Source organism: Vicia villosa, linkage group LG1 (genome assembly GCF_029867415.1).
Source record: "Vicia villosa cultivar HV-30 ecotype Madison, WI linkage group LG1, Vvil1.0, whole genome shotgun sequence".
NCBI classification, from domain to species: Eukaryota; Viridiplantae; Streptophyta; class Magnoliopsida; order Fabales; family Fabaceae; genus Vicia; species Vicia villosa.
The window spans coordinates 204,997,212-205,009,404 of NC_081180.1; the positions used below are offsets into that span (position 1 = coordinate 204,997,212).

Here is a 12,193-nt window from a genome sequence, read left to right on the forward strand (position 1 = left end):
TTAAAGAAAGAGCCACTAAGGTATGCGAGATTATTATCATGGGTGCTAAAAAAATTAAATAAAAAATAAGAGACTTTCTTAAATCTACATGTCATTAAAAATGAACTTTAAAATACAATTATATAAATTCATAAAATTAATTTTATGACAAAGTAGTATATAGATATAAATATAAATTTTCTATTTCTCAAAAGAGAAATTTATAAAATGCTATCCTTTATTGTTATTTCAGAACAAATATTTTACACACATTTATTTACGTAAGTTTTATTAATATTTATTGTTGAAATTTGATCCAAAAAACCTATATATACTTCCTTCCTTCTTGTGTTAGATTTATACTCATCTCATATTCCTATATTATTTTAGTTATTACTATAGATTACATATAGCTTTTCTACTCATAGATAATTAGATGGCTTTTGAAACAAAAACATTGTTGATTTTTCCTCTTCTTCTCTTGGCTGCATGCTACATGCAAGAATTTGTCTATGGAAAATCCCAAGTGCCTTGTCTTTTTATATTTGGTGACTCTTTATCTGATAGTGGAAACAACAATAATCTTCGTACACTTTCAAAGGTTAATTACAAACCATATGGCATAGACTTTCCAAAAGGACCAACTGGAAGGTTTTCTAATGGACTAACATCAATTGACATACTTGGTAACATTCTCAGATTTTCTTTTTATATACCTTAATAGATACAATTATATGAACAATTTTTTTATTTATTTGCAGCTCAACTTTTGGGATTTGAGGATTTCATTCCCCCCTTTGCAAATACTATGGGCTCAAATATATTGAAAGGTGTTAACTATGCATCTGGATCTGCTGGAATTCGTAACGAGACGGGCAAACATTTGGTATAAATTAAATTTAATAAACTAATCTTTTTTTCTACATTAATATGTAGAGATGATATATATTTCAACGAATATTATTGAATTCCCCTCAAATATTTCTTCTACGAAATGCAGGGTGCTGATATCGACTTGGGATTACAGTTACAAAATCACAAAACCATAATTGCTCGAATATCAAATATGCTTGGTGGTGTTCAACAAGCTTCACGATATCTAAATCAGTGCTTGTATTATGTGAATATAGGAAGCAACGATTATATAAACAATTATTTTCTTCCTCAATTCTATTCATCAAGTCGCGTCTATAACCCTACTCAATACGCTCAAGATCTTATCGACCGATTATCTCAATCTATAATGGTATTTAATTATGTTACATATTTAAAAAAAATCAAATACGGACATATGCTAATGATGATAAATTATAACCCTTGGTTGAATTGCAGACTTTGCATAATGCTGGTGCAAGAAAAATGATGCTAGTTGGTATAGGACCTATAGGTTGCACTCCAAATGCCATTGCTACTCATGGATCATGTATTCAAGAGCCGAATGCTGCTGCATTAATTTTCAGTAGCAAACTTAAATCTCTAGTGAATAGACTCAATATGAAATTCACTGGTTCTAAATTCATTTTTAGAGACAGTACAACAGACTACTATACTAGTTTAAAAAGTATACATTTTTCTTAATTTCTTATATTTCATTTCATGTTATTGATGATAAACCCTAAACCCTATACATGATTCTTGATCCATTAATTTTTTTCAGGTTTTAGAGTTACGAATGCTGCTTGCTGTCGATTGGTATTGAATTCGTTGTGTGCTCTTAATCAAACTCCTTGTGGGAATAGAAATGAGTATATGTTTTGGGATGGATTTCACCCGACTTCGGCTGCGAATAAACTTACGGCATTGCGTTCATACAATTCTACAAATCTAGACTTTGTATACCCAATGAATGTTCAACAACTTATTCAGTCATGATAATGTGTCCTTAACAAGCTCAGATGAATAATCACTCGCAACCATTGAGCATATTAAATTTTTTTACTGTAATTTTGCTTTCTTTAGAGAATTTGTTTTTATTATTTTGAGAAATACTAGTAATCTATTTCAATAATAGAAAAAGTTTCTTGTCCTAAATTATATTTTTGCTGCCTAAAAGACTTAAAGTCTATCTAAACTTATTGCTTTCTCTTAAACAATTGTTATCAGATATAACGTCTACCACTAAGAATATCTTTAGATAGATAATATGTTAGAAATATTGGAACATAAAATCACACAATTTATGAACAATGGGGTTTACGGTATGTGGAGAAGAAGATAGTGGGAGAGAAAAGAGAATGAGATAGAGGGTAATTGAAGGTGAAAATGAAAATTTTCACTAGTTTTAGAGGATGATGTTTACAAGACATTTATATAAGTGTTACACAATAATTGAAACCTAAAACATATCATCCAAATAACAAAAAACAAAAAATTCGGACCTGTAACCAGTTAACACAAAACGTTAACCGCTTACAGTTGTTACAACAATTAAATCAATACGGTGTAAACCCATTACATTAACCGATTACACCTGCGATGACTTCTATTTTTTGCTGCTCATTAATGAATTTCATCCAGCTGTAACCGTTTACACCCCCGTGTTAACCGGTTACAGCACTTGGATCACAGATTCTTACTCAAAAAGAAAAACATATATTTAGGAATTACAATGATATTCACAGTGCTCTAATTTCTATTAAAAACAATAACATCGTACATGAATTCATGATGACGATTCTTGTATGATTCTTGATTTCTTATTTGAATTGTTCTCTCATGTCTTCCTTCTTCTTTTATACGTATCTTTGATTATGAAGATTTTTTTTATTTTGCTATTGAGAAAATAGAAAGAATGAGAAAAAATCTACATTTATTTTTTAATTGTGCTTATTTTATAGATATCTTATTTAAATAGTCGCATTCTCATTTACAACAGTCATGTTCCAGTAGTCATAAAGAGAGATAAATTTAAAATTTATTTTAAATTTCAAAATAAAACCTCATTGACTTAATAATCCATGAAACCCAAACAATCTCATTAATACACATTTTATTAAATCGAAACTTTTATTTACAGGAGTCATATTTTATGGATCGGATCATGGTTGTTATAAGTTATTCATCAACTTGATTTTTTCTATGCTTCATGAATAATTCAATTTTAATAACTTTAAGGCATAGAATAATGTGTATTTCATGTCTCTTTAAAGATACCATTGTTATCACATATTAACTATAAGATATATGTAACACCCTTCTAAACTCATGCGGAATATTAATTAAATTCAGAGTAAAACATTTAAAAGGGCATTACAACTCCAAAACATTTAAAACATTTAAATCATGTCATGCCTTATGAGGAACATCAAACCATATTATTCAGAAAACATGTTAACACAGCAGAATTATTTCATAATCTGAATAACATAAAACATCGGTATCCAACACTAAGAAATCACCGACTCAAAACCAACCAAAACATTATTCTAACAGAGAAATAATAGTTCATCAAATAACTCTAAGGAAATATTCCCCAGTGTTACAAGACCAGAGCATGACGCCGACTCAACCAAACTAAACGAAATAACTCTACGAGCTATCCTCACCAGCACAAGCCGCTACTCCTTAATCTGAAAATGGTCAACAATAAGGGTGAGACAAATCAGATTTAAACTATATTATAAGCTCATCATGATAAAACTTCATAAATAGATCATTCACCCAACTGCAGTACAATCAGATTTCGAAAATCACTCATAAATATTTATCCACACAGCTCGTTCATAAAACACAACACACCAATATAACACTGGACAACTTCCAATCATGTTATATCACATATATGAAAATGCAACAACTCTTATGCATGTGGTACCAATCATGGGATTAACCCATCTCACCGATCCACCACCAACAAGATACGGCTACTTCAACTCACTAATTCCGCACAATGGAAATTAGCTACCGCTGATCCAACACCACCAGGATACAGCCACAATTATGATTATGTATGCATGCACCACCTTAAGAATGCTAATCATCAACACCAATTAATATGAACAATATCATGATCATATTTCAACTCACCGAAGCAACATCAAAACAATGCATTTATATTTCAATACCATTCAGAAATTAAATTATGCATAATCAACAGTCAATTTCAACATCCACAACGCAATTACATGCCACAATTCCACCTTATTGTTACACTTAGCACTTAAACATGTAACATACAACTCACCACCATAAAATAAAAATCAAGTTTTAAAAATAAAATCGAGCTATAGTCTAAAATACAATTTAATTATGTAAAATATTTAATTAGTGACACAAAGCTCAAAACGGCGCTTAAAACGGATATACAGTTTGAAAGATATGAAATCTCAAAATAATTTTTCAAAAAGCATTAGGTGTAACCGGTTACTGCATGGACGTTACTCGGTTACGCCTTTACGTCAATGTATTCACTATTTTCAAAACGCACCTGTAATCGGTTACAGCACGGTGGGTAACCTGTTACAGTATCTAAATTTACCCAGATTATTCATTTTTGTAACACCCCATATTTTCCATTATTTAATTTAATTAGATTTTAAATTATTTAATTGGATTAATTGGCAATTTGGTAAATTATTGAGAAATATGGTAGAAATAAACAATTGGGCTTAGTGTAGTGGTTAGCAAATGGGAGGTGTTAACTATGTAAGCCTTATTGAGATATTTTATATTTTTCATAAAATAAGGGAAATTGGAAAAGAGGAAGTTAGAAGCAAAAGAGCAAAGTCTGAGAAAAAGAGAAGATACGTGAAAAGGAGAAGAAGAGGAAGAAGAGGACCTTCAAAGTTTCGACTCAAGAGGTAAGGGGGGACTCTTCGGGTTATTGATTATTATATAATCAGGGGTAGTGAACTGATTAGGATTGTTGTTTGGTTCGATTGCATGTTTTATTTTTTTGGGGTTTTTGGGGAATTTAGGTTGTTTATGTTGATTTGATGCAATTGATGAATTTGATGAATGGTTTGATGTTAGATGACTTCTAAAACGTGTTATGTTTGTATTATAATATGTTAATTGATGAGATGTTGGTATGAGACTGTTTTGGTGCGATTTGGATGAGAATGGGAGAAGAAACATGTTAAAATCGCAGAAAAATTCTGCATCTGCGAAGAATGCGTCGACCTAAGCATCAGATGCGTCGACCTAAGCATCAGATGCGTCGACCTAAGTATCAGTTTGCGTCGACCTGGGTGACAACATGCATCGACCTATAGGGTCAGCGTGCGCTTACCCGAGGGTGACAGAAAATTCAATGCGTCGACCTGAAGGGGGTTTGCGTCGACGCATAGCTTCCAATTTTTGACAAATTTTCTGAGGGGCATAACTTTCAAACCGTACATCCGTTTTGAGTGCCGTTTGAGCGTTGCGAAGCTAATTTAAAGCTTTATGTGATGAATTGATGAAATGAGCAGTGTTCCTATTTTATTTTAAATGTGATTTAATTTAATTAGTGGACTATATCATTGTGTACATATATGTGTGAATGTAACAATGTGTTGTTGTTGTGGTGGTGTAGCCACTTGAATTTCAATTGATTGGGTGGTGTTTTTGACATGATTATATGTGATATAAATGAATGATTGTTAATACATGTGCATGCTTATTGGTGATGAGGCGGTGAGTTGTAATGAGACGATGCGAAGCATCAGATCGGTGATGTTATAAGTATGACATATGTGTACATTCATTCATATGCATTTTGGTGATGGATCCCGGTGATGGTTTGGATCAGATGGTGGGCATAATTCCCATTGTGCGGAATTTGTGCCGGTTGGACTGTATCTAGATGATGAAAGATCAGTTGGATGAGTTTAGCCCATGTATGGTACCACATGCATAGTGTCATTCGTTCATGTGCATGATAATATAGTATGATCAAATGGTTGTGTATTATACTTGGTGATGTGTTTGATTTTGGTGTGTGATCCGTTGTTATAAAATCTGAATACATGTTGTGATAGGGTGAATGATAATGCTATGATGTCTTATTACTTATGACTGTATAATACTTATTAATTTCGAATGAGACTCACCCTTACATGTTGATATTCTCAGATTAAGGAGTAGCGGCATCTTGATTTGGTGAGGATAGCTCATAGGCTAGTCCGTAGTCCGTGTCGAGTCATGCTCTGATTTGTAACACTGGGGAACGATAGACTTAAGAGTTACTTATGATCCTCTATTTTATTGTTTTGGATTATGTATCGTTTGGTTTATGTTTTGGTGATGTCTTACGATAGCGTTGAATGAAATTCTGTTGTGTCGATGATGTATTTTGATAATCTTGTGAATCGTTCCTAATAAAGCATGACGAACGACTTATGATTTTCATTATTTTTATTAATTGTGACACCCTTATTTTATGTTTACTCTGATTTTTATTTTAATTGTCGCGGGGGTTTAGAAGGGTGTTACAATTTTCCCACACGATAACCGGTTACAGCAGAACTGTTACCCGATTACATCGTGCACATAACCAAAAATACCAAATTTTGAAAGCACTTCTCCATTCTAATCCCAACCCTAATCGTCCAAAGATCTTCAAATCAACAATACACTTCTCCATTCTACTTTTATACATTGACCTTAAGAATTTAAAATTAAACTTTATAAAAAAAGTAATTTGATAAGTAAAAATGAACGACTTTTCTTAAAAAGATAAAACTTTATTCCGTAAAAATCAATCAATACAAAACAACTTGCTATAAATTTATTAGATGTTATATTTAAAATGATAAATACTACGGCCAACCTATTTGACTAATTTATGTATATCTCTTAAAATATATTTATGATAAGAGGTGTTACACAAAATTAATTTGTAGTTACATAAAACAGAGAAACCGCACTATGCTTTATAATAAAAGGTGTTACACAAATAATTAATTTACAGTAAACATTAAAGAAAGAGCCACTAAGGTATGCGAGATTATTATCATGGGTGCTAAAAAAATTAAATAAAAAATAAGAGACTTTCTTAAATCTACATGTCATTAAAAATGAACTTTAAAATACAATTATATAAATTCATAAAATTAATTTTATGACAAAGTAGTATATAGATATAAATATAAATTTTCTATTTCTCAAAAGAGAAATTTATAAAATGCTATCCTTTATTGTTATTTCAGAACAAATATTTTACACACATTTATTTACGTAAGTTTTATTAATATTTATTGTTGAAATTTGATCCAAAAAACCTATATATACTTCCTTCCTTCTTGTGTTAGATTTATACTCATCTCATATTCCTATATTATTTTAGTTATTACTATAGATTACATATAGCTTTTCTACTCATAGATAATTAGATGGCTTTTGAAACAAAAACATTGTTGATTTTTCCTCTTCTTCTCTTGGCTGCATGCTACATGCAAGAATTTGTCTATGGAAAATCCCAAGTGCCTTGTCTTTTTATATTTGGTGACTCTTTATCTGATAGTGGAAACAACAATAATCTTCGTACACTTTCAAAGGTTAATTACAAACCATATGGCATAGACTTTCCAAAAGGACCAACTGGAAGGTTTTCTAATGGACTAACATCAATTGACATACTTGGTAACATTCTCAGATTTTCTTTTTATATACCTTAATAGATACAATTATATGAACAATTTTTTTATTTATTTGCAGCTCAACTTTTGGGATTTGAGGATTTCATTCCCCCCTTTGCAAATACTATGGGCTCAAATATATTGAAAGGTGTTAACTATGCATCTGGATCTGCTGGAATTCGTAACGAGACGGGCAAACATTTGGTATAAATTAAATTTAATAAACTAATCTTTTTTTCTACATTAATATGTAGAGATGATATATATTTCAACGAATATTATTGAATTCCCCTCAAATATTTCTTCTACGAAATGCAGGGTGCTGATATCGACTTGGGATTACAGTTACAAAATCACAAAACCATAATTGCTCGAATATCAAATATGCTTGGTGGTGTTCAACAAGCTTCACGATATCTAAATCAGTGCTTGTATTATGTGAATATAGGAAGCAACGATTATATAAACAATTATTTTCTTCCTCAATTCTATTCATCAAGTCGCGTCTATAACCCTACTCAATACGCTCAAGATCTTATCGACCGATTATCTCAATCTATAATGGTATTTAATTATGTTACATATTTAAAAAAAATCAAATACGGACATATGCTAATGATGATAAATTATAACCCTTGGTTGAATTGCAGACTTTGCATAATGCTGGTGCAAGAAAAATGATGCTAGTTGGTATAGGACCTATAGGTTGCACTCCAAATGCCATTGCTACTCATGGATCATGTATTCAAGAGCCGAATGCTGCTGCATTAATTTTCAGTAGCAAACTTAAATCTCTAGTGAATAGACTCAATATGAAATTCACTGGTTCTAAATTCATTTTTAGAGACAGTACAACAGACTACTATACTAGTTTAAAAAGTATACATTTTTCTTAATTTCTTATATTTCATTTCATGTTATTGATGATAAACCCTAAACCCTATACATGATTCTTGATCCATTAATTTTTTTCAGGTTTTAGAGTTACGAATGCTGCTTGCTGTCGATTGGTATTGAATTCGTTGTGTGCTCTTAATCAAACTCCTTGTGGGAATAGAAATGAGTATATGTTTTGGGATGGATTTCACCCGACTTCGGCTGCGAATAAACTTACGGCATTGCGTTCATACAATTCTACAAATCTAGACTTATTATACCCAATGAATGTTCAACAACTTATTCAGTCATGATAATGTGTCCTTTAACAAGCTCATATGAATAATCACTCGCAACAATTGAGCATAATAAAAGTTTTACTGTAATTTATCTTTTTTAGAGAATTTGTTTTTCATATTTTGAGAAATATTAGTAATCTATTTCAATAATAGAAAAAGTTTCATGTCCTAAATATTATTTTTGCTGCCTAAAAGACTTACGCTTTGTTTGGATGAAAAGAGAAAAAAAGAGAAAATAGAAGGAAAGAAAGTAAAAGGAAAGAATATTGAAGGAATGAAAGTGAATGGAAAGTGAAATATTTATTAGGTTGTTTGGTAGAAGAGAAACTCAAAGGAAAGAAAGGTAAAAATGTTAATAAAAAGACAAAATTTATTTTAGTTTAATATGAATAAGTTATTTAAAAATAATAAAACAAAATGTGAGAATTGATAGAAAATAGCTAGCTGGCAATTAAGAAAGAAAAAAAATTTTATACACACTTTCGTTCCACTTTCTTCGCAAATTGGAAGGGGTTTGTTTTAGACGTGGAGTCCACCAAAAAAGCGACTTTCTTATCTTTGGACAATTTTTCCAAATGGTGGAAAGATACGTTATGTCTTTCCCTCCTCATATTTTCTTTCCTCTCATGTTTCTTTCATACCAAACATCCCCTTAGAATCTATCTAAACTGGTTGCTTTCTCTTAAACAGTTGTTATCAGATATAACGCCTACCACTAAGAATATATTTAGATAGATGGTAGGTTAGAAATATTAGAACATGAAATCATTCAATTTATGAATAATGAGGTTTACGGTATGGGGAGAAGAAGATAGTGGGAGAGAAAAGAGAATGAGAGAGGGTAATTGAAGGTGACAATGAAAAATTTCATTAGTTTAAGATGAGGATGTTTACAAGACATTTATATAAGTGTTACACAATAATTGAAACCTAAAAAACATCATCCAAAAAACAAAAAAAACAAAAATTCGGACTTGTAACCAGTTAACACAAAATGTTAACCGCTTACAGTTGTTACAACAATTAAATCAATACAGTGTTAACCAATTACATTATTCGGTTACGTTAACCGGTTACACCTGCAACGACTTCGGTTTTTTGCTGCTCATAAGTGAATTTGATCCAGCTATAATTGATTACACTCTCGTGTTAACCGGTTACAACACTTGGATTACTCATTTTTACTTGAAAAAAAACATATATTTAGGTATTAGTATGATATTCGTAGTGCTCTAATTTCTATTAAAAACAATAACATCTAACATGAACTCATGATGACGATTCTTGTCTGATTCTTGATTTCTTATTTGAATTGTTCTCTCATGTCTTCCTTCTTCTTTTATGTGTATATTTGATTATGAAGATACTTCTTTATTTTTCTATTGAGAAAATAGAAAGAATGAGAAAAAATATACATTGCTTTTTTAATTGTGCTTATTTTATAGGCATCTTATTCCAATAGTCACATTTTCATTTACAACAGTCATGTCCCAGTAGTCATTAAGAGAGATGAATTTAAAATTTATTTTAAATTTCAAAATAAAAACCTCATTGACTGAATATTCCATCAAACCTTAACAATCACATTAATACATATTTTATTTAAAGCCAAACTTTTATTTACAGGAGTCATATTTGATGGATCGGATCATGGTTGTCACAAGTTATTCATCAACTTGATTTTTTCTATGCTTCATGAAGAATTCAATTTTATAACTTTAAGGCATACAATAATGTCTCTTTCATGTCTCTTCAAAGATACCCTTGTTATCACATATTAACAATAAGATATACATCATAATATGGATAACAAATCTCACTAGAAACATATTTGCCCAATCATTCTACATGGTTAACAAATGTCTTGGACGGTAAAACTTTAGTTAATGGAATCACTATCACTAAATCTATACCAATATGTTGAAATCACACTTTTTTGTTTCCTCACTTCTTATTTCACTAATAAGTACTTCAAATTCATGGTTTAGCACTTCTAGAATACATATCATTCTTAGAGAAGAAGAAATTTATAAAGAATTGTCACAATAAATCCTTAGTGGCCTAGCTATCCTGCCGACAATGTCAAACTTTAAGGTAAAGTTTTGCAACCACAATGATTGAATTGTGGCCTCAAGGCATGCCATAAATTTGGCATCTATAGTCGAAGTAGCAATTATAGGTTGTTTTCTACTCTTCCATGGTGTTACTCTTTCAGCTAGAAGAAAAATACGCTAATATATGCTTTATTCTTGAGTCCCCTCGTCCTTCAAAATTTGAATCCGAGTAGCGAACAACTTCAAGGTGATTCGATCTTAAATATGTGAGCAAAAAATCTTTCACTACTATGGAAAACCCCTTTCACAACAGTTGGAAAAAGGGTACCATCATGCGGGTCATACTGTTGTTAAGTAGGGTGTGGTTTTATGTTTGTTGTTTCTACCACAGTCTGGAAAACTGTTATTGAAAGGAAGGACGCGCGCCACTTAGCACAACGGTTATACTTATAAACTAATGTGATACTTACACATAGGTATTGGATTCGAAACCCATCAACACAAATTATGTAAATCATAAATGACCTTTGATCATGGTTACAATATATAAACGTTGTGAAAAGTACCCAGAGTTTATTATATAATATGTAGATTGCTTGTTTTCAATACACCTCACTAAAGAAATACAAGATTTCAAATTGATGAAGAAGCCTATAATATGAAAATTAAGCTATTCTTGAAAACCAACATAAATAAACCATTATTTATTCTAATTGCATGCGCATCATCGTGCATTTCATGATATAAGTTGGTTTTTAAATACAATTTAATTTTCAGATCAGTGTATCCATGTCAATTTAAATAAATGTATTTTAAATGAGGATTAGTGAAACAAACAATCTACATAGAATATATTAAACTCAAACAACATAATACAACAGAACCAAATATTATAATTTTGTGATCAATGAAAAAGATATATTATAAATTTCCAGGATGCACCTTTTATTGAAACTAACAGTGGAACAAGAATCAATTATAAAGTTCATCTAGTTTGTGAAGCAATAAAAAAGAATATAAGGAGGAAGAAGCTTACAGAACATCTTCATACTTCTTATATTTCTTCTCATTGTATCTCAAACGAGATGAAGTTTGATACCGTTGTTGTTTCTTCATTAACTAAAATGTGTTGTTCTTGTTGAGTCCTACAATAACCATGAAAGTTGTCAACATGTGAAAACGCAAAGTTATTTGTCAACAGAGTATGAAAAACATCTTGCTTGTGAAGCTATGAAGAAGAAGTACTGGGTGGTTGAAGTTTCCATCATAGCTGAAGGAGTGAAATACACTTAGAAAGGGGGGTTGAATAAGGGTTGTTTCTTTTTTTTTTGGAAGATAAAAATAATGAACACAATTATTTTTATCCTGGTTCGTTTGAACTCAAACTACCTCCAGTCCACCCTCACATGTGATTTACCTCCACTGA

At 31.1% G+C, this 12,193-nt stretch overlaps 2 protein-coding genes across 2 annotated transcripts; both read left to right on the plus strand.

Moving 5' to 3' along the window:
* Positions 1 to 336: 336 nt before the first annotated feature.
* On the plus strand, positions 337 to 2,010 carry LOC131621936 (GDSL esterase/lipase At1g29670-like). The gene is made up of 5 exons (XM_058893001.1): positions 337 to 665; positions 741 to 865; positions 980 to 1,225; positions 1,312 to 1,540; positions 1,637 to 2,010. Exons 1-5 carry the CDS (start codon positions 416 to 418, stop codon positions 1,849 to 1,851), a joined length of 1,065 nt encoding a protein of 354 aa, XP_058748984.1. The 5' UTR covers positions 337 to 415; the 3' UTR covers positions 1,852 to 2,010.
* Positions 2,011 to 7,212: 5,202 nt separating this feature from the next.
* LOC131621941 (GDSL esterase/lipase At1g29670-like) lies at positions 7,213 to 8,818 on the plus strand. Its single transcript, XM_058893013.1, has 5 exons — positions 7,213 to 7,542; positions 7,618 to 7,742; positions 7,857 to 8,102; positions 8,189 to 8,417; positions 8,514 to 8,818. Exons 1-5 carry the CDS (start codon positions 7,293 to 7,295, stop codon positions 8,726 to 8,728), a joined length of 1,065 nt encoding a protein of 354 aa, XP_058748996.1. The 5' UTR covers positions 7,213 to 7,292; the 3' UTR covers positions 8,729 to 8,818.
* The last annotated feature ends 3,375 nt before the right edge of the window (positions 8,819 to 12,193 follow it).

Bases quoted from the DNA above. Each gene is read 5' to 3' on its own strand.
- LOC131621936 (XM_058893001.1), top strand. From the start codon at position 416: ATGGCTTTTGAAACAAAAACATTGTTGATTTTTCCTCTTCTTCTCTTG. The intron at 866-979 runs GTATAAATTAAA...TACGAAATGCAG, and splicing joins ACGAGACGGGCAAACATTTG to GGTGCTGATATCGACTTGGG. The intron at 1,226-1,311 runs GTATTTAATTAT...GTTGAATTGCAG, and splicing joins GATTATCTCAATCTATAATG to ACTTTGCATAATGCTGGTGC.
- LOC131621941 (XM_058893013.1), top strand. From the start codon at position 7,293: ATGGCTTTTGAAACAAAAACATTGTTGATTTTTCCTCTTCTTCTCTTG. The intron at 7,743-7,856 runs GTATAAATTAAA...TACGAAATGCAG, and splicing joins ACGAGACGGGCAAACATTTG to GGTGCTGATATCGACTTGGG. The intron at 8,103-8,188 runs GTATTTAATTAT...GTTGAATTGCAG, and splicing joins GATTATCTCAATCTATAATG to ACTTTGCATAATGCTGGTGC.